The sequence below is a fragment of the Schistocerca serialis genome, chromosome 2 (genome assembly GCF_023864345.2).
Source record: "Schistocerca serialis cubense isolate TAMUIC-IGC-003099 chromosome 2, iqSchSeri2.2, whole genome shotgun sequence".
Lineage (NCBI taxonomy): Eukaryota > Metazoa > Arthropoda > Insecta > Orthoptera > Acrididae > Schistocerca > Schistocerca serialis.
Genome location: NC_064639.1, coordinates 508,586,198 through 508,612,452, shown reverse-complemented (window position 1 = coordinate 508,612,452; position 26,255 = coordinate 508,586,198). Strand labels below are relative to the sequence as shown.

Genomic DNA, 26,255 nt, shown 5'->3' with positions numbered 1-26,255 from the left:
TAAAAGTTTATATGCCAACTAGCTCTGCAGATGATGAAGAAATACATGAAATGTATGATGAGACAAAAGAAATTATTCAGGTAGTGAAGGGAGACGAAAATTTAATAGTCATGGGTGACTGGAATTCGTCAGTAGGAAAAGGGAGAGAAGGAAACGTAGTAGGTGAATATGGATTGGGGGAAGGAATGAGAGAGGAAGCCGCCTTGTAGAATTTTGCGCAGAGCGTAACTTAATCATAGCTAACACTTGGTTCAAGAATCATAAAAGAAGATTGTACACCTGGAAGAATACTGGAGATACTAAAAGGTATCAGATAGATTATATATTGGTAAAACAGAGATTTAGGAACCAGGTATTAAATTGTAAGACATTTCCTGGGGCAGATGAGGATTCTGACCACAATCTATTGGTTATGAACTGCAGATTGAAACTGAAGAAACTGCAAAAAGGTGGGAATTTAAGGAGATGGGACCTGGATAAACTGAACCAGAGGTTGTAGAGAGTTTGAGGGAGAGCATAAGGGAACAATTGACAGGAATGGGGGAAAGAAATACAGTAGAAGAAGAATGGGTAGCTCTGAGGGATGAAGTAGTGAAGGCAGCAGACGATCAAGTAGGTAAAAAGACGAGGGCTAATAGAAATCCTTGGGTAACAGAAGAAATATTGAATTTAATTGATGAAAGGAGAAAATATAAAAATGCAGTAAATGAAGCAGGCAAAAAGGAATACAAACGTCTCAAACATGATATCGACAGGAAGTGCAAAATGGCTAAGCAGGGATGGCTAGAGGACAAATGAAAGGATGTAGAGGCTTGTCCCACTAGGGGTAAGATAGATACTACCTACAGGAAAATTAAAGAGACCTTTGGAGAGAAGAGAACCACTTGTATGAATATCAAGAGCTCAGATGGCAACCCAGTTCTAAGCAAAGAAGGGAAGGCAGAAAGGTGGAAGGAGTATATAGAGGGTTTATACAAAGGCGATGTACTTGAGGACAATATTATGGAAATGGAAGAGGATGTAGACGAAGACGAAATGGGAGATAAGACACTGCGTGAAGAGTTTGACAGAGCACTGAAAGACCTGAGTCGAAACAAGGCCCCGGGAGTAGACAACATTCCATTAGAACTACTGATGGCCTCGGGAGAGCCAGTCATGACAAAACTCTACCATCTGGCGAGCACGATGTACGAGACAGGCGAAATACCCTCAGACTTCAAGAACAATATAATAATTCCAATCCCAAAGAAAGCAGGTGTTGACAGATGTGAAAATTACCGAACTATTAGTTTAATAAGTCACAGCTGCAAAATACTAACGCGAATTCTGTACAGACGAATGGAAAAACTGGTAGAAGCCGACCTCGGGGAAGATCAGTTTGGATTCCGTAGAAATGTTGGAACACGTGTGGCAATACTGACCTTACGACTTACCTTAGAAGAAAGATTAAGAAAAGGCAAACCTACGTTTCTAGCATTTGTAGACTTAGAGAAAGCTTTTGACAATGTTAACTGGAATACTCTCTTTCAAATTCTGAAGGTGGCAGGGGTAAAATACAGGGAGCGAAAGGCTATTTACAATTTGTACAGAAACCAGATGGCAGTTATAAAAGTCGAGGGGCATGAAAGGGAAGCAGTGGTTGGGAAAGGAGTGAGACAGGGTTGTAGCCTCTCCCCGATGTTATTCAATATGTATATTGAGCAAGCAGTAAAGGAAACAAAAGAAAAATTCGGAGTAGGTATTAAAATTCATGGAGAAGAAATGAAAACTTTGAGATTCGCCGATGACATTGTAATTCTGTCAGAGACAGCAAAGGACTTGGAAGAGCAGTTGAACGGAATGGACAGTGTCTTGAAAGGAGGATATAAGATGAACATCAACAAAAGCAAAACGAGGATAATGGAATGTAGTCAAATTAAGTCGGGTGATGCTGAGGGAATTAGATTAGGAAATGAGACACTTAAAGTAGTAAAGGAGTTTTGCTATTTAGGGAGTAAAATAACCGATGATGGTCGAAGTAGAGAGGATATAAAATGTAGACTGGCAATGGCAAGGAAAGCGTTTCTGAAGAAGAGAAATTTGTTAACATCGAGTATAGATTTAAGTGTCAGGAAGTCGTTTCTGAAAGTATTTGTATGGAGTGTAGCCATGTATGGAAGTGAAACATGGACGATAACTAGTTTGGACAAGAAGAGAATAGAAGCTTTCGAAATGTGGTGCTACAGAAGAATGCTGAACATAAGGTGGGTAGATCACGTAACTAATGAGGAGGTATTGAATAGGATTGGGGAGAAGAGAAGTTTGTGGCACAACTTGACTAGAAGAAGGGATCGGTTGGTAGGACATGTTTTGAGGCATCGAGGGATCACAAATTTAGCATTGGAGGGCACCGTGGAGGGTAAAAATCGTAGAGGGAGACCAAGAGATGAATACACTAAGCAGATTCAGAAGGATGTAGGTTGCAGTAGGTACTGGGAGATGAAGAAGCTTGCACAGGATAGAGTAGCATGGAGAGCTGCATCAAACCAGTCTCAGGACTGAAGACCACAACAACAACAACAACATCTTGATGCACGTAAAAGCAATACAGCCGCGGTACCTGTCTCTTCATTTCTTCTGTTTTCAATGTTTCTTTTCTTCGTCTGTCTTAAACATATTTTTTTTTTTCAGTCGGAGGACTGACATTCATCACTTCCGGGTTACCCACACTAATAGATAGCTCGCGAAGTGTGTTTGGTAAATCAAAATTAGGCTCACAAACTTCGCTCGCTGCGAGGGGCATTGTAATGTCCCCACAGCAAATACCTTCTACCACGCACTAATTAATCATTTTCAATCAAACCATCCACATTCATTCACTTTGGAAAAGTTATCTGATCTGATTTTCTCGTAATATATGCGGCGACAGCTCGTCGACGCCAAAGTATTTTCTAGTGCGTTTATTCTTTGAAATAACAGAGATGCATATATCCATTCTCCGTGGTTGTTACAGGGTAACAAGGATAACTTCTGGAGTATCTGTTGAGGGATCGACGTGTTTCTGAGAGATACATATTCTGCTTTTCTTCTCGCAAAAGCGAGCAAATTAACATTTGTGCCGCTAGCGGTTTGTTTTGCAGAGAAAGAGATTGTAAAAGAAAAATAATTAAGGCGTGGAATCACCGGAGCTCTGGACATGTAATTGAGATGGATTTAATACACGATTTCCTCCATAAATAAGGTTTGTGACTTTTTTGTTCTGGAGTGAATGAACGAATTAGTTTTTTCTGAATCATTTGTTGATCACGTTGACCCTGTAATTAGTGGGGAAGTTTCAGTTGTGTCGAAGAGAGCCTGCAATCATTGAGTCTGTGTTAAATCGTCCAAAAAGGCTTCGTACCCATCTGGAATTCGCAATCTTTCGTAAAAGGAACAAATTGTCCAAACGATTGATTCTCCCGACTGACTGCAGTGTTTAACAGTAACAATAAATGTAAAGATGTCTTACAGCAAGCCAGCCGCTGATTACCAAGACGAAGGACTCCACCAAAGATTCTATTTGGCTGATTTCACGTAATGAAATAATATATTAAAAACTGTACATAGATAAAGGAGAGAAAGAGAGAGAGCGATGGAAAATAGAGATATACTAATAATCCTCCATTAGTCTAATTTTTCGCCTGTCTTATCACGGATCAGCTGAGAACTGGGAGGGCCTTACTTTACTGTATAGACTTAGGTGTGAAGGTGAAGGGATCTTAAAGGCAACAGATACACGTCTATACAGACAAGACATTACACAGAGATAGCGGCTAGCTGCATTCATCATCTACTCTTAGATAAAGAGACGGCAACTTAATAAGCGAACATTTAAAATTGTTGAACAGCCGATCTTCCATTCACCCCCTTCAACAATTTCTTCAGCTCCTTCTCCACACCAAGCGGGGTAGCAGGGTGGTTAGCACACTGAATTCGCATTCGGGAGGACTCGCGTCCGGCCATCCTGATTTAGTCTTTCCGTGATTTTCCTAAATCGCTTCAGGCAAATGCCGGGATCGTTCCTTTGAAAGGGCACGATCGACTCTTCCCCATCCTTCCCTAACCCTAAGAGATCGATGACCTCGGAGTTTGGGCCCCTTCCTCAAATCAACCAACCAATCCATCTTCACAACTTCCCCTCCTGGTGTTATCTGTCACAGCATCCTGTCAGTCCTGGGATAGTTACAGGAAAAAATACCCGCGCATTCCGTTCCAGACAACTGTATCTAACCATCTACAACTGTCCATTCCACCTAACTAAAACACTGAAATATCTAGGACTAACACAGCATCAAAAGTAGACCTTCGCCTACTACCCTTCTAAAACAGAGTTCAAAATAGACCAAATCTACTAACTGGGTGAAGACAGAGCTTAAATCCCATGACAATCATCCATGCATTAAAAAAACCCTCATACACTCCTGGAAATTGAAATAAGAACACCGTGAATCCATTGTCCCAGGAAGGGGAAACTTTATTGACACATTCCTGGGGTCAGATACATCACATGATCACACTGACAGAACCACAGGCACATAGACACAGGCAACAGAGCATGCACAATGTCGGCACTAGTACAGTGTATATCCACCTTTCGCAGCAATGCAGGCTGCTATTCTCCCATGGAGACGATCGTAGAGATGCTGGATGTAGTCCTGTGGAACGGCTTGCCATGCCATTTCCACCTGGCGCCTCAGTTGGACCAGCGTTCGTGCTGGACGTGCAGACCGCGTGAGACGACGCTTCATCCAGTCCCAAACATGCTCAATGGGGGACAGATCCGGAGATCTTGCTGGCCAGGGTAGTTGACTTACACTTTCTAGAGCACGTTGGGTGGCACGGGATACATGCGGACGTGCATTGTCCTGTTGGAACAGCAAGTTCCCTTGCCGGTCTAGGAATGGTAGAACGATGGGTTTGATGACGGTTTGGATGTACCGTGCACTATTCAGTGTCCCCTCGACGATCACCAGTGGTGTACGGCCAGTGTAGGAGATCGCTCCCCACACCATGATGCCGGGTGTTGGCCCTGTGTGCCTCGGTCGTATGCAGTCCTGATTGTGGCGCTCACCTGCACGGCGCCAAACACGCATACGACCATCATTGGCACCAAGGCAGAAGCGACTCTCATCGCTGAAGACGACACGTCTCCATTCGTCCCTCCATTCACGCCTGTCGCGACACCACTGGAGGCGGGCTGCACGATGTTGGGGCGTGAGCGGAAGACGGCCTAACGGTGTGCGGGACCGTAGCCCAGCTTCATGGAGACGGTTGCGAATGGTCCTCGCCGATACCCCAGGAGCAACAGTGTCCCTAATTTGCTGGGAAGTGGCGGTGCGGTCCCCTACGGCACTGCGTAGGATCCTACGGTCTTGGCGTGCATCCGTGCGTCGCTGCGGTCCGGTCCCAGGTCGACGGGCACGTGCACCTTCCGCCGACCACTGGCGACAACATCGATGTACTGTGGAGACCTCACGCCCCACGTGTTGAGCAATTAGGCGGTACGTCCACCCGGCCTCCCGCATGCCCACTATACGCCCTCGCTCAAAGTCCGTCAACTGCACATACGGTTCACGTCCACGCTGTCGCGGCATGCTACCAGTGTTAAAGACTGCGATGGAGCTCCGTATGCCACGGCAAACTGGCTGACACTGACGGCGGCGGTGCACAAATGCTGCGCAGCTAGCGCCATTCGACGGCCAACACCGCGGTTCCTGGTGTGTCCGCTGTGCCGTGCGTGTGATCATTGCTTGTACAGCCCTCTCGCAGTGTCCGGAGCAAGTATGGTGGGTCTGACACACCGGTGTCAATATGTTCATTTTTCCATTTCCAGGAGTGTACATCCCATCCTTACTTAACATCAGTGTAGTATCGGCCTCTGCTCCTCCCAAGTTGTGTCAGTACCTCCAGTACCTGGAATTACATGCATTCCGAACCATCTGCCAGACCCAACTACTTTCTCCCACTAGTATACTGTATCAAGTCATAGAGTTCTTACACCTCTTCATACGCCGAGAACAATTAGCCTCTCCTACATCTCTTGTAAAGCTAACATGGAGCTAGCACATCGGTCGCTGTCTGCTTTCGACGCATCGCAGCTTCTACTTTTCATGAGGGTAGCTTCTCAGTGTGCCTCTAAAGGCTGAATGCACTTCGTTCCAGTTCTTCTATGAACCAGACATTCTTGGCAGTGCGTGGAAATGAAACTTGGTCTTCCACTTAGCTGTCAGACACACTGACCGCTAAGATACGTAGGCGAGCATCGAACCGATAGTCTGTCTTCACCATACGCAGTATTGTAGTACGCACATCAGGGGAAACGAGGAATTGTCAACACAACAGGAAAAACTTCGGGAAGTTCATCTGTACACTGACATCCTACGCTGTACAGCACACACCCTCAAGTGTCGAAAGAGAGGCGTCTAATATAGAAAGTATGCTCTTGCATAGCGTTAACTTACAGGAGCTAGTGGCCACTTTTCTGAGATATGGCCTCGAGATGATTTCCTTCTTCAGCAAGAAATCTCCAACCCTGGAGACAAGCAGAGCAAACGCAGTCCTGCCGATGTGAGGTATACCAGACAACAGGCCGACCTGCAACAAGGAGAGGCAAACAAGTCCTTACCATTGCACTGTTTGTCTTAAAGAAGGATAAACTACTGAAACAGCACTACTGCAAAGTACAAAGCAATTGAAACAAGAGCTCTTTGTGTTGCTACCAGTACAGTACGGCAAAAAGCTACACCGTGGATAGCAGGGGCCCTATCCACTGGGGTGACAAAAGTCATGGGGTACCTTCTTATATCATGTCGGATCCCCTTTTGCCAGGCATAGTGCAGCAGCTCGACGTGGCATGGACTCAGCAAGTCGTTGAAAGTCCCCGGCAGAAATATTGAGCCATGGTGCCTCTATAGCCGTCCATAACAGCAGAAAATGTTGATAGTGCAGGTTTTTGTGCACAAACTAACCTCTCGATTATGTCCCATAAATGTTCGATGGGATTCACATATGACGATCTGGGTAACCAAATTAGTAGCTCGAGTTGTCCAAAATATTCTTCAAACCGACCGCGAAGAACTGTGACCCTGTGACATCGCACACTGTCATCCGTAAACATTGTATCATCGTTTGGGAACATGAACTCCATGAATGGGTGCATATGGTCCCCAAATAGCTGAACATAACCGTTTCTAGTCAATGATCGGTTTACTTGGACCAGAGGACCCAGTCCATTCCATGTTAACACAGCACACACCATCATGGAGCCAGTACCAGCTTGCACAGTGCCTTCTGGACAACTTCGTGGCGTCTGCGCCACACTCTAACCCTACCACCAGCTCTTACCGACTAAAACTGGGACTCATCTGACCAGACCACGGCTTTCTAGTCATCTAGGGTCCACCCGACATGGCCACGAATCCGTGAGAGGCACTGCAGGCGATATCTTGCTGATAGAAAAGGCACTCGCGTTGGTCGTCTGCTGTCATAGTCCATTAACGCCAAATTTTGCCGCACTGTCCTAACGGATACGTCCGACTTTGATTTCTGCGGTTATTTCACGCAGTGTTGCTTGCCTCTTCACTTGTCTGTTAGCACTGACAACTCTACGTGAACGGTATTGTGTTGTCTCTGGTGTGTGGTAATGCCTGAAATTTGATAATCTCGGCTCACACTTGACTGTGGGGACCTGGAAATGTCCCGTGCGAAATGGAATGTCCCGTGCGTCTAGCTCCAACTACCATTCCGCGTTCAGAGTCAGTTACTTCCCGACGTGCAGCCATAATCACGTTGGAAATCTTTTCACATGAATCATCTGAGTACAAATGACAGTCCTGCCAATGCACTGCCTTTTTATGCCTTGTGTGTGCGATACTACCGCCATCATTACATGCGCATATCGCTATCCCGTGACTTTTTGTCACCTCAATGTAGTCCACCTGTAGAAGTTAGGCCGGCGGCTGGTGCTGTGATAACAACGGAGGGCAGCTGCCGTAGAGAACTAAGTCAGGTATCATCTGACGGCTCACCTGCGAGGAAAGGCAGTTTACAGAAGAGCAAAATCACAGATTGATAGACGGTACACTGTCCTCTGGTGTTCATAGTTGATTTATAGTAGGGCTATTTAAACCATCGCGTCGTTGAAAAATTCTTTAAAAGTCACATTTTGACAGCTTGATAATGTAATTTTTTTTTTTTTTTTTTTTTTTTAAATGTTGATCACTGAGCAGAATTTCAGTCTTGCAGAGACAGTTGTTTGAGTAAAATATGTATTACAATACCTTTGGTTACCAACCAGAACTGCCGATGTGGTAGAAAGCTATACATACTCTCGTCACGATGCGGAATATTTCGGACTGATGACTTGTTTCCAATATGTTTGGCACGCTATCGCGCGGACATAGGTTATGAAACCGACTGTAGTGATTGATGGTGCTATGCATTCCATGACACAGCTTACGGCATTAATCGCGATGAATCTATCCCCGTTGTTATTCAACCTGTATATTGAGAAAGTTGTGCAGAAAACCAAAGCAAAATTTGGAGAAGGAATTAAAGCTCAGACAAAAGAAATAAAAACTTTGTGGTTTGCCAATGACATTGTCATTCTGTCAGAGAGCGGAATGGACAAGGTCCTTAAAAGAGGATATAAAATGAACATTAACAAAAAAAGTAAGCAAGGATAATGGAAAGTATTAGAATTAGATCAGACGAGGCAGAGTGATCAGACTAAAAAACGAGACACTATAATTAGTAGATGAGTTCTGCTATTTGGGCGGCAAAGTAAGTGATGATGGCCGAAGTAGGGAGGATATAAAATGTAAACTGGCTATGGCAAGAAAACCGTTTTTGAACAAGAGAAATCTATTAACATCGAATAGTGATTTAAGTTTAGGAAGTTTTTTTGAAGGTATTTTGCTGGAGTGTAGCGCTTTACGGAAGTGATACGTGGACAGTAAACAGTTCAGACAAGAAGACAATAGAAGCTTTTGAAATGTGGTGCCACAAAGGAATGCTGAAGATTAGATGGGAAGGTCATATAACCCGTGAGGATGCATCGAACAGACTTGGGGAGGAAACGAATTTGTGCCATGACTTGACGAAAAGAAGGGCTCGCTTGATAGGACACATTCTGAGACGTCAAGGGATCACCAAGTCAATATTGGAGGGAAATGCGGCGGTAAAAATTGTAGAGGGAGAGTTGGAGATGAATACAATAAGCAAGTTCAAAAGGATGTAGGTTACAGTAGTGATGAAGAACCTTGTGCAGGATAGAGTAGCGAGGAGAGCTGCATCAGACAAGCCTTCGGACTGAAGACCACAACAGTAATAACAACAATGGTAATGAATAATAATCAAATTAAATGAGCGATTCCCTTGTCTGTATTACGACGGATGGAATGTGATTAGGCTCTTTCTAACGATTCAACTATTACTTAAAGTTGAAAATAACTATTCACTTAAAGTTGAAAATAAATTTACGTTTTCATTACGCAATGGTAGTGCACTATTAAGAAGTTCACCCATACTGTCATGAACAATATATTAATTTAGAAGTAATTAATAACCGGAAATAAGAATTTCGACGCGCAGGCCAGAGGATATTTAGTCCATCATTTATTACAGCAGCCAGTCAAAACAAAAGTCTACGCAGCTGACACAGTTTGCAACGGCTGGTGTAAACTAGGTAGCAGCAGTTGTTGTTCTTGTCTCAGTCCACCTAAAGAAGGCACTGGGGGGCCACGGTTCCGTGTGGGGCGGCAGTGGGGTGGATGAACTGCTGTGGCCTAGTGTGGGGTTGTGAACCACTGAGGGCTACGGCGGCACAAAGCCTCTACGTCGTTCTAAGTCCCCGGTTTAATACACAATACACAATGGCTCAAAGAACTATAAATGTTACAAGTTCCGGAGTTTGGATTCATTCGGGTACTTTTATGTGTGTTGTAAATTTCATAAACAGTATACGACGTATACAGCAACAATAATGCAGAAATATTGAGCCACGGAAGAAACAATTACCTCAGCGTCAATTTACATTGTGTACAGTACTGATTCTAGCTACACCAAGAGGATTCTAAGATTTCTGATTGGCACTCAAACGCATAATACTAAGAGCTGCCGGCCGCGGTGGTCTAGCGGTTCTGGCGCTGCAGTCCGAAACCGCGGGACTGCTACGGTCGCAGGTTCAAATCCTGCCTCGGGCATGGGTGTGTGTGATGTCCTTAGATTAGTTAGGTTTAAGTAGTTGTAAGTTCTAGGGGACTGATGACCTAAGATGTTGAGTCCCATAGTGCTCAGAGCCATTTGAACAAAGAGCTACCGAGCACTCTGACGCATCACTCTCAGTGATTCGGAACGGTTCACTGCATCCATGTCATCACTGAAAGCATAACTCCACGCAAAGTGATGGGGTGAACCACGAGATTTGACTACACGCTTATCAGTGAAGACTGACACGACTGATCGCTACTATCTAGTGGTAGAAAACTATAACCTACACATTGCTAGCATTTTCAAACGTATACTTTGCAAGCAGAGGCAGGGAACACGTAGCAACCCTGAACTCACATTAATGTCTCTCCAAGTTCACTGATTTTGAACAGTTGGATATGTACTGGGAACTGTTGGAAATGCAGTGTGTTTCACAATTTCTATTACACGCTTCTAGGAGTGGTAGATGGGAATTAGCAGATAAAATTCCCATGACCTGGAATGTACCATTGGATATACAGTGTGATTTCGTGATGTTACAAACTTTTAGGGATGATGGAGAAGTGTAAATGTGTCAATCTGAGGTAAGGGACCTACTTCCGGGAAAGGACCAAATCGAAAGACATACGCGAAAATGGTTCTGATACATTTCACGGTGGAATAGATGTACCGCTACTGTTATCACTAAGACTGTATGGTAGCCGACTTTTGGAGGTGGTATTATGAACCAAAACAACGAAAAAATGTCTAGTAAACATGGGCTCTTAACTGTATACCTTAAGAGGAATGAGCAGTTCTTTATCTTCGATGCTGTAAAGCTCATGTGTTCTACTGAAAGCTCTTTGGTTCCCATATGTTTGGAGGAGATAGTATGGACCAAACTAAGAAAACAAAGGCCTTTAGTAAATATTGACTCTAAAATCCGTAGCTTAAGATCCACGAGCACTTGTTCATCTTCGCTCCTGCGAAACAGGTATCTTCTAATTACCAAGTGCCCATAGCTTTTAAGATATCAATTTTAGAGCCCATATTTAATGGACTTTTTTCTGGACTCTTCGCATGCTCACATATCGTACCATTTTCGTCGGGCTATGATAACGGCTGCGAGAAATCTGTACGTGTACAAGTAGGATGGTTCGTTGTGATGTTTCACGGACGTTCTGTCGACTTTGAAGAGGACGTCCTTCGTCACATAGAACAGAAACCGATGAATAGTGTTCGAAATATTGACCATCCCATGGGCTCCTATAGAACAGACTGGTCAATAGTTCATTGTCCCCGCTATGTGCGTATCTTGAAGCTGGAGATTTTAAATTGAACCTATCTTCGCAGTTATTTTACATCCAAACGGTACATTTCCAGACATGGGTTCAAAAATGTATCTACTAAGTCTCCTCTACGACCCGTGGTGGCCTGAAATACAAATTGTGAAACACTGAGCAAGGATGACCGGCAACAATTACAGTACTGTCAGACGCTTCTAGAAGACGAGATTGTGAATGGAGTGAGTACTATTGCGACGTTAGTGTGTCATGGGTGATGTTAAGCTTCGAGAGGAAGCATGCATCCAAGCTGCCGAAGTCACGCAGTTTCGCAAACGCTCGTACCGAGTCTCCGGTCCATCACAATCTGCCCTCGGCCAAACTCAGAAAGATCGCGCGCCTTCCGCGTTGTACACACGGAGGGCACGCTCGCTGATACTGCGTGCACCGTGCATGCCTGACCAGCGGTCATTCCTCGGTAGGTGACGTTGCTATCACCTGGATGGGTTCATATCGATAGTAGGTCCGCAGTTATAATGTTCAGGCTGATCAATGTATGTCTTGATTATATATTATTCAAGGTGTTGCAAAATATGGAAAACATGAAATAATGTGATCTCACAGGTTTTTTGGCGTGATTGCTTCCTAGTATGCCTTCGCTTGTTCAGCTCAGTTGTAGATTTCATTTGCATCATATTTCGACGACCGACCCAGTTCTCTTCTTCATGTGCTGCGAGCTGTTTTAGTAAGCGAACTCGTTGCCTCTACTCCAACAATACCATTAACTATTATTCGTATTGCGGAGGTATTTCTAGGTAGAGTTCGACACGCGGCACCCGCTCCGTCCTTCGCTTATTCAATTTGCAGAGCCCGTACTGTGAAACACACATTCTCTCAGGGTTTTCCAGCTCCGCTGGGTGTCATGGCTGGCGAGATCTTCCCAAATCGAGTGCCGGACCGCAAGCCTACTTTACATAGAAACTTCCGTCCTGGATTATTAGATTTTCCCACTGCTTTATTTCGATAGATTCTTTAACTACGCTATCCCAGAAACGTCTTGTTTGCACAACGATAATGATCTTCTCGTATTTTATTTCGTGATTATATTCGAGGTAGTCCTAGACGGTAGGTGATTTTCCTGGTTGCTTGAGTCGCGTGTGTCGCTGATGTTCCTTGCGCCTCTGCTTGACTGTTCGAATAGTCTGCTCCTCGTAAGACATGCAGCATACTCTGAATAGCAGTTGTACAAAAGCGCAGCGGAAGCCGGGATTCTAACTATGCTGTAAATAGCTGCGCGACACCAACAGTACATTACTGTCTGGTAAGAGTCCACGCCAGGCAGCGAGTACGCATAGAAAACAGCTCGCAGTAGCTGAGAACTGGGTCGGTCGACGGAATATTGTGCCTAAAACAACTCAGCTGAACATCCGAAAGCATATCATTGGCTTGAAGTATCTGTATCTTGTGAAAGGACCTTTATTTTACGAAGGGACCATGCCACACTTACAATATTGCTTCTAAATTTTTTTTCTCGCCTTCGTGGCGTACTCATTGAATTTGTTCACTGATAAGTCAGAATTTTACAGGCGATAGCAGCATCACCTAGCGAAGAATAACTGCTAGTCAGGCTTATATACGCTGCATGTAGTATCAGTGAGCGTGCTGTCTGTGTGTAGAATGGGGAAGACGCGTGATCTGTCTGAGTTTGACCGAGGGTAGATTTTGATGGCTTGGATACTGGGCACGAGGATTTCCGAAACTGCACGACTTGTCGAGTGTTTGAAAAAGTGCTGTGGTGTGTGTCTTCCACACGTCGCGGAACCAAGGTCAAACCACATCCAAACATCGTCGTTTTGGGGGTCAACCCTCATTACAGATGTCGGACGTAGTAGGCTGAGCAGACTGGTGAAACAGTACAGGCGGCGAACTGTGAGACTTTAATGATGGGCAGAGTGCAAATGTATTTGAACGCACAGTGAACCGAACACTCCTAACGATGGGCCTCCGCAGACGACGGCCCATGCATGTGCCAATGTTAACAACACGACATCGGCAACTAAGACTGAAACGGACACGTGACCATCAGCACTGGACGTTGGCGCAGTGGCACAGCGTTGCATGGTCTGCTGAATCCCAATACCTTCTTCATCTTGCCGACGGGTGAGAATCCGTCGTCTTACAGGGAAACAGCTCCTTGCACTTTTACTGAAGGACAGAGACAAGCTGGCGGTAGCTCCATTCACGTGGGCACCCATGGGTCTACTGGAGCTAGTGCAAGGCACGATGACGGCAAGGAGTGTCGTACACTGGTTGTACCTTTTCATGACAATCATGTTTCCCAACGGCAGTGGCATTTTTCACCAGGATAATGCGCCATGTCGAAGAACACAGTGGCGAGTTCCAATTGATGTGGTGGCCCCCACACTAGCCAGATCTGAACTCGATCGAACATATCAGGGATGTGGTTGAACGTCACGTCAGAGCTCGTCGCCCTCCTCTCAGGAATTGACGGGAATTAGGTGACATACGTGAGTAGATGTGGTGCCAACTCCTTCCAACGACCTACCAAGGCCTAACTGCTTCCATGCCGCAACACGTCGTTGCTATCATCCATGCTGGTTATTAGATAGATGATCACAATGTTGTGGCTGATCAGTGTAATTTCGGTATATATAAAACATACGAAACCTTACGATGGCGTGCTGAAAAGTAAGGCCTCCGAATTTTTTATGTGGAAACTCTTACAAAATTTTAAATAAAACAAAACCATCAACATTCTGCATCTTTATGCTTCATATCTACATATTTATTTTCCAACATAGTCGCTCTTGCGACAAACACATTCCTCCAAACGAGAGACCACAATCAGGACTGCATACGACCGAGGCACACAGGGCCAACACCCGGCATCAAGGTGTGGGGAGCGATCTCCTACACTGGCCGTACACCACTGGTGATCGTCGAGGGGACACTGAATAGTGCACGGTACATCCAAACCGTCATCGAACCCATCGTTCTACCATTCCTAGACCGGCAAGGGAACTTGCTGTTCCAACAGGACAATGCACGTCCGCATGTATCCCGTGCCACCCAACGTGCTCTAGAAGGTGTAAGTCAACTACCCTGGCCAGCAAGATCTCCGGATCTGTCCCCCATTGAGCATGTTTGGGACTGGATGAAGCGTCGTCTCACGCGGTCTGCACGTCCAGCACGAACGCTGATCCAACTGAGGCGCCAGGTGGAAATGGCATGGCAAGCCGTTCCACAGGACTACATCCAGCATCTCTACGATCGTCTCCATGGGAGAATAGCAGCCTGAATTGCTGCGAAAGGTGGATATACACTGTACTAGTGCCGACATTGTGCATGCTCTGTTGCCTGTGTCTATGTGCCTGTGGTTCTGTCAGTGTGATCATGTGATGTATCTGACCCCAGGAATGTGTCACTGCAGAATGTTTGACTTTGTTGAAGGAGCAACAACCTCACCTCTACTCGCACCGTTTCATCACTATCAGAGTGAAGTCTCGAAGGTGCCCTTTAAGTTTTGGAAATAGATGAAAATCGGATGGGACGAAGTCCACACCCGTATTGGGGATGATCGATGACAGTGAACCCAAAGCGTCGGATGTTGCAGATACCGCAGCTCTCGTGTGTGGTTTGGCATTGTCATGTTAAAGGAAAGAGTACTGCATCTATGGACGAACTCTTCGAATTCGAAACTATTACAGCAAGCTGAATCTCGCGTACCTATATACACTCCTGGAAATGGAAAAAAGAACACATTGACACCGGTGTGTCAGACCCACCATACTTGCTCCGGACACTGCGAGAGGGCTGTACAAGCAATGATCACACGCACGGCACAGCGGACACACCAGGAACCGCGGTGTTGGCCGTCGAATGGCGCTAGCTGCGCAGCATTTGTGCACCGCCGCCGTCAGTGTCAGCCAGTTTGCCGTGGCATACGGAGCTCCATCGCAGTCTTTAACACTGGTAGCATGCCGCGACAGCGTGGACGTGAACCGTATGTGCAGTTGACGGACTTTGAGCGAGGGCGTATAGTGGGCATGCGGGAGGCCGGGTGGACGTACCGCCTAATTGCTCAACACGTGGGGCGTGAGGTCTCCACAGTACATCGATGTTGTCGCCAGTGGTCGGCGGAAGGTGCACGTGCCCGTCGACCTGGGACCGGACCGCAGCGACGCACGGATGCACGCCAAGACCGTAGGATCCTACGCAGTGCCGTAGGGGACCGCACCGCCACTTCCCAGCAAATTAGGGACACTGTTGCTCCTGGGGTATCGGCGAGGACCATTCGCAACCGTCTCCATGAAGCTGGGCTACGGTCCCGCACACCGTTAGGCCGTCTTCCGCTCACGCCCCAACATCGTGCAGCCCGCTTCCAGTGGTGTCGCGACAGACGTGAATGGAGGGACGAATGGAGACGTGTCGTCTTCAGCGATGAGAGTCGCTTCTGCCTTGGTGCCAATGATGGTCGTATGCGTGTTCGGCGCCGTGCAGGTGAGCGCCACAATCAGGACTGCATACGACCGAGGCATACAGGGCCAACACCCGGCATCAAGGTGTGGGGAGCGATCTCCTACACTGGCCGTACACCACTGGTGATCGTCGAGGGGACACTGAATAGTGCACGGTACATCCAAACCGTCATCGAACCCATCGTTCTACCATTCCTAGACCGGCAAGGGAACTTGCTGTTCCAACAGGACAATGCACGTCCGCATGTATCCCGTGCCACTCAACGTGCTCTAGAAGGTGTAAGTCAACTACCCTGGCCAGCAAGATCTCCGGATCTGTCCCCCATTGAGCATGTTTGGGACTGGATGAAGCGTCGTCTCACGCGGTCTGCACGTCCAGCACGAACGCTGGTCCTACTGAGGCGCCAGGTGGAAATGGCATGGCAAGCCGTTCCACAGGACTACATCCAGCATCTCTACGATCGTCTCCATGGGAGAATAGCAGCCTGCATTGCTGCGAAAGGTGGATATACACTGTACTAGTGCCGACATTGTGCATGCTCTGTTGCCTGTGTCTATGTGCCTGTGGTTCTGTCAGTGTGATCATGTGATGTATCTGACCCCAGGAATGTGTCACTGCAGAATGTTTGACTTTGTTGAAGGAGCAACAACCTCACCTCTACTCGCACCGTTTCATCACTATCAGAGTGAAGTCTCGAAGGTGCCCTTTAAGTTTTGGAAATAGATGAAAATCGGATGGGACGAAGTCCACACCCGTATTGGGGATGATCGATGACAGTGAACCCAAAGCGTCGGATGTTGCAGATACCGCAGCTCTCGTGTGTGGTTTGGCATTGTCATGTTAAAGGAAAGAGTACTGCATCTATGGACGAACTCTTCGAATTCGAAACTATTACAGCAAGCTGAATCTCGCGTACCTATATACACTCCTGGAAATGGAAAAAAGAACACATTGACACCGGTGTGTCAGACCCACCATACTTGCTCCGGACACTGCGAGAGGGCTGTACAAGCAATGATCACACGCACGGCACAGCGGACACACCAGGAACCGCGGTGTTGGCCGTCGAATGGCGCTAGCTGCGCAGCATTTGTGCACCGCCGCCGTCAGTGTCAGCCAGTTTGCCGTGGCATACGGAGCTCCATCGCAGTCTTTAACACTGGTAGCATGCCGCGACAGCGTGGACGTGAACCGTATGTGCAGTTGACGGACTTTGAGCGAGGGCGTATAGTGGGCATGCGGGAGGCCGGGTGGACGTACCGCCTAATTGCTCAACACGTGGGGCGTGAGGTCTCCACAGTACATCGATGTTGTCGCCAGTGGTCGGCGGAAGGTGCACGTGCCCGTCGACCTGGGACCGGACCGCAGCGACGCACGGATGCACGCCAAGACCGTAGGATCCTACGCAGTGCCGTAGGGGACCGCACCGCCACTTCCCAGCAAATTAGGGACACTGTTGCTCCTGGGGTATCGGCGAGGACCATTCGCAACCGTCTCCATGAAGCTGGGCTACGGTCCCGCACACCGTTAGGCCGTCTTCCGCTCACGCCCCAACATCGTGCAGCCCGCCTCCAGTGGTGTCGCGACAGACGTGAATGGAGGGACGAATGGAGACGTGTCGTCTTCAGCGATGAGAGTCGCTTCTGCCTTGGTGCCAATGATGGTCGTATGCGTGTTCGGCGCCGTGCAGGTGAGCGCCACAATCAGGACTGCATACGACCGAGGCACACAGGGCCAACACCCGGCATCAAGGTGTGGGGAGCGATCTCCTACACTGGCCGTACACCACTGGTGATCGTCGAGGGGACACTGAATAGTGCACGGTACATCCAAACCGTCATCGAACCCATCGTTCTACCATTCCTAGACCGGCAAGGGAACTTGCTGTTCCAACAGGACAATGCACGTCCGCATGTATCCCGTGCCACTCAACGTGCTCTAGAAGGTGTAAGTCAACTACCCTGGCCAGCAAGATCTCCGGATCTGTCCCCCATTGAGCATGTTTGGGACTGGATGAAGCGTCGTCTCACGCGGTCTGCACGTCCAGCACGAACGCTGGTCCAACTGAGGCGCCAGGTGGAAATGGCATGGCAAGCCGTTCCACAGGACTACATCCAGCATCTCTACGATCGTCTCCATGGGAGAATAGCAGCCTGAATTGCTGCGAAAGGTGGATATACACTGTACTAGTGCCGACATTGTGCATGCTCTGTTGCCTGTGTCTATGTGCCTGTGGTTCTGTCAGTGTGATCATGTGATGTATCTGACCCCAGGAATGTGTCAATAAAGTTTCCCCTTCCTGGGACAATGAATTCACGGTGTTCTTATTTCAATTTCCAGGAGTGTAGTTACGTTACATACCGCCATGTTATTCGGAGTACTCTATGGGCAGAGGGTTGTAAATATGTAGACATGGAGAATAAAGATGTAGAATGTTATAAGGTTTTTTTTTATTTAAAAAGCTTTAAGATTTTTCACATAAAAATTTCCGAGGCATTAAATTTCAGCTCGCCCTCGTATTTTAAACATTATAAGCATACTAATAATCGGTTTCACAACAACATAAATATTTCATTTATAATTTTCATCACTGGGATATGCAATAGCAAAAGTGTGTTGTAACTTCAGGAGCACGATTTCTGCCAAAGGGCTCTGGATACAACCCAAACGCGTGTGTGCGGTCTGTCGAGGCGCCTCTCTGGCTCCAGGTGTTGACTGATGACGAGACAGGGGTACTGCTCGTAAGTGTATGCGAACCCTTACCGAATGTAACAGAGTATATTCCCTACGCTGAAACTCATTCGATTGCAGCGAGTCAGATGTTGGTTTGAGAAGGCTCCTAACAAATAACAGTCATCTCTGAGCGGAACCGGATAATGATCTAATATGACTAAATGGAGCATTGTCTTCTTCAGCCGTACTACGGTGTCTTTGAAGTAATCTGCATCGCTTTCAGCGCTGTCTGTGTAAGAGAAACATGCTGTAGAATCGTATGGTAGTCCGAACGAATAACCTATTCGATTTTAAAACAGTTTATTTTATGGCTGTAGTTCGTGGTAGCCTCGTCATTTACCTAGTGAGTTGTTATTGGGGGTAAGATTCTGTTCCTATTTCATGCTAACGTTCCGAAAATCAAAGGCTATATTGAGAATAATTAATGCTTGAATCAAGCATTTGTACTTGCACTTTTCATAAATTATGTAAAGTAACTTTAACAACCTCCCTTGAACCATAGAGGTCGGGTGTCTTGCACGCCTCAATAATACAGATAGCCGTTAGAGAGACGAATCTGTGGAGAAGCCACACCAACCTTTGGTTCCTGAAGAGGGGCAGCATCCCTTTCGGTAACTGCACAGGCAAGAGTCTTGATGAGAGACTGATCTGTCGTTGTAAGATCAGGCAACATGACCTTGCTGTGCTGATACTACGAACGACTGTAAGCAAGAGGGAACTATAGCCGCAAGCTTTGACGAGGGCATGGAACCTTATTGCAAGGTCAAATAATGAGCCCTCTTGCGTAAAATATTGTGGATGAAAAATAGTCCTGCATTCGGATCGCTGGGCAGACGCTACTCGGTAGGATGTCGTCTTCGACAAAAACAAAACTGGCATTCTGCGGATCAACGAGTTTCATGTTAGATCCCTTCATGAGCTAGGTAGGCTATCGAATTTAAAAATCGAAATGGTTGGTTGAAGTTAGATACAAAAAGCGGCATACTGGCGGGAGAACAGGACTTCTGGTCAGATAAGTAGATGCTTTTAAAAACAAAAGCAAGTAGGGCTAATGACAAGTAGGGGTAATGATGAATAAGAAAATAGGAATACCGGTAAGCTACTAAACATCGCGAACGCATTTAATCTTAGCCAAGAGAGACACGAAGGCAGCACACGCCACTGTAGTATAAATTTATACACTGCCTAGTTAGAAGTATCCGGACAACACTATGTAATGTACCATTGACCACTATACGTTGCGAGAGGCGGACCCGCCGGTACAAAAGGAGGTGGAGAGCATTGTATTGTCAGTAGACAGGCAGTAGCAGAAGACTGGGTCGTTCAGAAAGTTCAGTGATTCCGAACATGGACTAGCTGATGGCTGTCACCTGACTAACAAACCAATGAGAGACATTTTAACCCTTCTTCAGCTGCTCATGTTGACTGTTGGTGGTGTGATTGTGAATAGAAAGAACAACCACAGATAAATCAAGACCTGCCAGAACTCATGTACTGACATGTAGGGACCGTGAAGCCATGCGGAGGGTGACTGTAAAAATTCACAATGTGATCAAAAGTATCGGGACACCAGGGTAAAAATGACTTACAAGTTCGTGGCGCCCTCCATCGCTAATGCTGGAATTCAATATGGTGTTGGCCCACCGTTAGCCTTGATGACAGCTTGCACTCTCGCAGGCATACGTTCAATCAGTTGCTGGAAGGTTTCTTGGGGAATGGCAACACTTTCTTCACGGAGTGCTGCACTGAGGAGAGGTATCGATGTCGGTCTGTAAGGCCTGCCACGAAGTCGGCGTTCCAAAACATCCCAAAGGTATTCTATAGGATTCAGGTCAGGACTCGTGCACGCCAGTCCATTACAGGGATGTTATTGTCGTGTAACCACTCCGCCAACAGGTGCTCGATCGTGTTGAAAGATGCAGTCGCCATCCCCGAATTGCTCTTCAACAGTGGGAAACAAGAAGGTGCTTAAAACATCAATGTAGCCCTGTGCTGTGATTGTGCCACGCAAAACAACAAGGGGTGCAAGTCCCCTCCATTAAAAACACGACCACGCCATAACACCACCACCTCCGAATTTTACTGTCAGATGACGGGCATTTGCCATATCCACATCCTGCCATCGGATCGCCACATTGTGTACCGTGAATCGTCACTCCACACAACTTTTTTCCACTGTTCAATCGTCCAATCTTTACACCAAGCGAGGCGTCGTTTGGGATTTACCGGCGCCATGTGTGGCTTATGAGCAGCCGCTCGAGCATGAAATCCAAGTTTTCTCACTTCCCGCCGAACTGTCATAGTAGTTGCAGTGGATCCTGATGCAGTTTGGAATTCTTGTGTGATGGTCTGGATAGATGTCTGCCTATTACACATTATGACCCTCTTCAGAATAGATTAGTAGATCACATAACTAACGGTGAGATACGCAACCGAGCTTGGGGGAAAAAGTAAATCATGGCACAAGCAGACTAAAAGATGCGACCGATTGATAGGACGCATCCTGAGGTATCAAGGAATAATCAGTTTGTTCACGGAGATAAGGTGAGGGGAGGCGGCAAATTTGTAAAATGCTCGACTACAGTAACCAGGTTTAAAGGGATGTCGGTTGCAGCGTAGCGTGGAGAACAGCAACAATCCAGTCGTCAGGCTGAAGACCACAAGAACGAACAATAGCTCTCAATGAAAGCCTTCGTTTAGTAATAACAATAGATCTTAGGTCTAAAGAATACTTTCATGACTAAATGTCATTTCATTAGAATTAAAACATCAAATAATTTTGTCAGGTACATTTAAGGAAATTATTGATTCACAAGTTTTATGCTGTGTGGTCGTTCCACATCAGTCTCAGCTGGCTTGGAGCGCGGTATTCCAGCGATTAGCTCGTTTATTACGTTTCAGTATGTCTGGACATCGGCGTGGAAGGTGCATTTGAATCAGTTTTGGAGCAATTAGGGCAGTCTAATCTGCAAATGAAAGTGTTAATGCGTTGCGATACTATTGTTCTTTGGCGTGAGAATACTGATTTCAGCAGCAACCGCACCGATCTTCCCGTACGTGAATTTTTTCATTTTTTTTAAAAGTAGGAATTTACATTTTAGCTACTGCCAGGGAAATTTTATGTCGTGATGCGCTTGCTAATATTACTCAGTCGTAACATACTCATGTCTACAGATCTTGAGAGTTATTCTTAGGCTAACGAAATGCTTGAAACAGTGTAACTGGTTCGTTTGGACACACGGCCACATTAGTATACAATTAATTCTTTTTAGAGTCTGATCGTTTCTATGAGCTTTTGAAATCATTATCAGTTTCAAAGTCAAATGCTCTATTCATTAATTTCGTGTAACATTTTATGAACAAGTTGAGAGAAGGAGTGCTGTCAGTGTAGTAGGAAGCTGCATGTTCTCCACTCAGAGTCGATTAACATTGGAAGTGGCGCTGTGTTACTGAAACCATTAGGTACACTATCACACGGTCAAAAGTCTTACCGATGGCAGGAAACGTGGATGTCCGAAGACAACCGGTTTATTATCTTACGTCCAGTACGCTTTGTTAGAGCTGACAAAGCTTGTACGTTCTCAACCAGGATAACTTATCGCATTTGGCAGTTGCGCATTAACTGTGGGAGAGATAGTACACAGCGACAAGGACATAGAGGCCACATCAGCAGACACTGGGCATCCAAAATTTATAAAGTACGACAGGGGCACGTAGCTATAGTAATGTCGAATCATTTCAGCATTGTCGATCTAGATATCCACATCTACATCTATACTCCGCGAGCCACCTTAGGTGTGTGGCGGAGGGTACTTATTGTACCACTATCTGATCCCCCCTTCCCTGTTCCATTCACGAATTGTGCGTGGGAAGAACGACTGCTTGTAAGTCTCCGTATTTGCTCTAATTTCTCGGATCTTTTCGTTGTGATCATTACGCGAGATATACGTGGGCGGTAGTAATATGTTGCCCATCTCTTCCCGGAATGTGCTCTCTCGTAATTTCGATAATAAACCTCTCCGTATTGCGTAACGCCTTTCTTGAAGTGTCCGCCACTGGAGCTTGTTCAGCATCTCCGTAACGCTCTCGCGCTGACTAAATGTCCCCATGACGAATCGCGCTGCTTTTCGCTGGATCATGTCTATCTCTTCTATTAATCCAACCTGGTAAGGGTCCCATACTGATGAGCAATACTCAAGAATCGGACGAACAAGCGTTTTGTAAGCTACTTCTTTCGTCGATGAGTCACATTTTTTTAGAATTCTTCCTATGAATCTCAACCTGGCGCCTGCTTTTCCCACTATTTGTTTTATGTGATCATTCCACTTCAGATCGCTCCGGATAGTAACTCCTAAGTATTTTACGTTCGTTACCGCTTCCAATGATTTACCACCTATGGCATAATCGTACTGGAATGGATTTCTGCCCCTATGTATGCGCATTATATTACATTTATCTACGTTTAGGGAAAGCTGCCAGCTGTCGCACCATGCATTAATCCTCTGCAGGTCCTCCTGGAGTACGTACGAGTCTTCTGATGTTGCTACTTTCTTGTAGACAACCGTGTCATCTGCAAATAGCCTCACGGAGCTACCGATGTTGTCAACTAAGTCATTTATGTACGAGTATATTGTAAACAATAAAGGTCCTATCACGCTTCCCTGCGGTACTCCCGAAATTACCTCTACATCTGCAGATTTTGAACCGTTAAGAATGACATGTTGTGTTCTTTCTTCTAGGAAATCCTGAATCCAATCACAAACCTGGTCCGATATTCCGTAAGCTCGTATTTTCTTCACTAAACGTAAGTGCGGAACCGTATCAAACGCCTTCCTGAAGTCCAGGAATACGGCATCAATCTGCTCGCCAGTGTCTACGGCACTGTGAATTTCTTGGGCAAATAGGGCGAGCTGAGTTTCACATGATCTCTGTTTGCGGAATCCATGTTGGTTATGATGAAGGAGATTTGTATTATCTAAGAACGTCATAATACGAGAACACAAAACATGTTCCATTATTCTACAACAGATTGACGTAAGCGAAATAGGCCTATAATTATTCGCATCTGATTTATGACCCTTCTTGAAAATGGGAACGACCTGCGCTTTCTTCCAGTCGCTAGGTACTTTACGTTCTTCCAGCGATCTACGATAAATTGCTGATAGAAAGGGGGCAAGTTCTTTAGCATAATCACTGTAGAATCTTAAGGGTATCTCGTCTGGTCCGGATGCTTTTCCGCTACTAAGTGATAGCAGTTGTTTTTCAATTCCGATATCGTTTATTTCAATATTTTCCATTTTGGCGTCCGTGCGACGGCTGAAGTCAGGGACCGTGTTACGATTTTCCGCAGTGAAACAGTTTCGGAACACTGAATTCAGTATTTCTGCCTTTCTTCGGTCGTCCTCTGTTTCGGTGCCATCGTGGTCAACGAGTGACTGAATAGGGGATTTAGATCCGCTTACCGATTTTACATATGACCAAAACTTTTTAGGGTTCTTGTTTAGATTGTTTGCCAATGTTTTATGTTCGAATTCGTTGAATGCTTCTCTCATTGCTCTCTTTACGCTCTTTTTCGCTTCGTTCAGCTTTTCCTTATCAGCTATGATTCGACTACTCTTAAACCTATGATGAAGCTTTCTTTGTTTCCGTAGTACCTTTCGTACATGATTGTTATACCACGGTGGATCTTTCCCCTCGCTTTGGACCTTAGTCGGTACGAACTTATCTAAGGCGTACTGGACGATGTTTCTGAATTGTTTCCATTTTTGTTCCACATCCTCTTCCTCAGAAATGAACGTTTGATGGTGGTCACTCAGATATTCTGCGATTTGTGCCCTATCACTCTTGTTAAGCAAATATATTTTCCTTCCTTTCTTGGCATTTCTTATTACACTTGTAGTCATTGATGCAACCACTGACTTATGATCACTGATACCCTCTTCTACATTCACGGAGTCGAAAAGTTCCGGTCTATTTGTTGCTATGAGGTCTAAAACGTTAGCTTCACGAGTTGGTTCTCTAACTATCTGCTCGAAGTAATTCTCGGACAAGGCAGTCAGGATAATGTCACAAGAGTCTCTGTCCCTGGCTCCAGTTCTGATTGTGTGACTATCCCATTCTATACCTGGTAGATTGAAGTCTCCCCCTATTACAATAGTATGATCACGAAACTTCTTCACGACGTTCTGCAGGTTCTCTCTGAGGCGCTCAACTACTACGGTTGCTGATGCAGGTGGTCTATAGAAGCATCCGACTATCATATCTGACCCACCTTTGATACTTAACTTAACCCAGATTATTTCACATTCGCATTCGCTAATAACTTCACTGGATATTATTGAATTCTTTACTGCTATAAATACTCCTCCACCATTGGCGTTTATCCTATCCTTGCGGTATATATTCCATTCTGTGTCTAGGATTTCGTTACTGTTCACTTCCGGTTTTAACCAACTTTCCGTTCCTAATACTATATGCGCACTATTTCCTTCTATAAGAGATACTAATTCAGGAACCTTGCCCTGGATACTCCTGCAGTTTACCAATATTACGTTAACTTTTCCTGTTTTTGGTCTCTGAGGACGGAGATTCTTTATCAACGATGATAATGTCCTCTCTGGTAAGCCGTTAGGTATTTTATCGTTTCGCCCAAGGGGGGGTCCCTCTAACCTAAAAAACCCCCGTGTGCACGCCACACGTACTCTGCTACCCTAGTAGCTGCTTCCGGTGTGTAGTGCACGCCTGACCTGTCTAGGGGGGCCCTACAGTTCTCCACCCAATAACGGAGGTCGATGAATTTGCAACCATTATAGTCGCAGAGTCGTCTGAGCCTCTGGTTTAGACCCTCCACAAGGCTCCAAACCAGAGGACCGCGATCGACTCTGGGCACTATGCTGCAGATATTAAGCTCAGCTTGCACTCCGCGTGCGATGCTGGTTGTCTTCACCAAATCAGCCAGCCGCCGGAAGGAACCAAGGATGGCCTCAGAACCCAAGCGGCAGGCGTCATTCGTTCCGACATGTGCTACTATCTGCAGCCGGTCACACCCAGTGCGTTCAATAGCTGCCGGAAGGGCCTCCTCCACATTACGGACGAGACCCCCCGGCAAGCACACCGAGTGCACACTGGCATTCTTCCCCGACCTACCCGCTATTTTCCTGAGGGGCTCCATAACCCGCCTAACGTTGGAGCTCCCTATAACTAATAGGCCCGCCCTCTGTGACTGTCGGGACCTTGCCGGAGACTCGGCCACTGGCCCAACAGGCGAGGCATCCTGTGGTGGCTCGGAAACGATGTCATCACCACTAGGAAGCACCCCGTACCTGTTGGAAAGGGGTAAGGCAGCTGCCACGCGGCCAGATCCCACCTTCGCCTTTCGGCCAGGCACGCGCGAGCCCACCACTGTCCGCCATTCACCCTGGAGTGATGGCTGACCGGTAAGATGCTCACTGCCGGAAGACGCAGCGACATCAGGGGTTCCATGTGATTCCAAGGCCACCGAAGTAGGCATAGGTCTCACCACAGTTGCCCCAA

General features: G+C 46.3%; 1 protein-coding gene across 1 annotated transcript in view; it reads right to left on the bottom strand.

Annotated features, from left to right (window-relative positions):
- LOC126456157 (vesicular glutamate transporter 3-like) overlaps positions 1-26,255 on the bottom strand; it is a 176,683-nt gene that overhangs the window by 61,867 nt on the left and 88,561 nt on the right. The window contains 1 exon segment of the mRNA XM_050091911.1: positions 6,480-6,612. Within this exon segment, the coding sequence (XP_049947868.1) occupies positions 6,480-6,612 (133 nt within the window).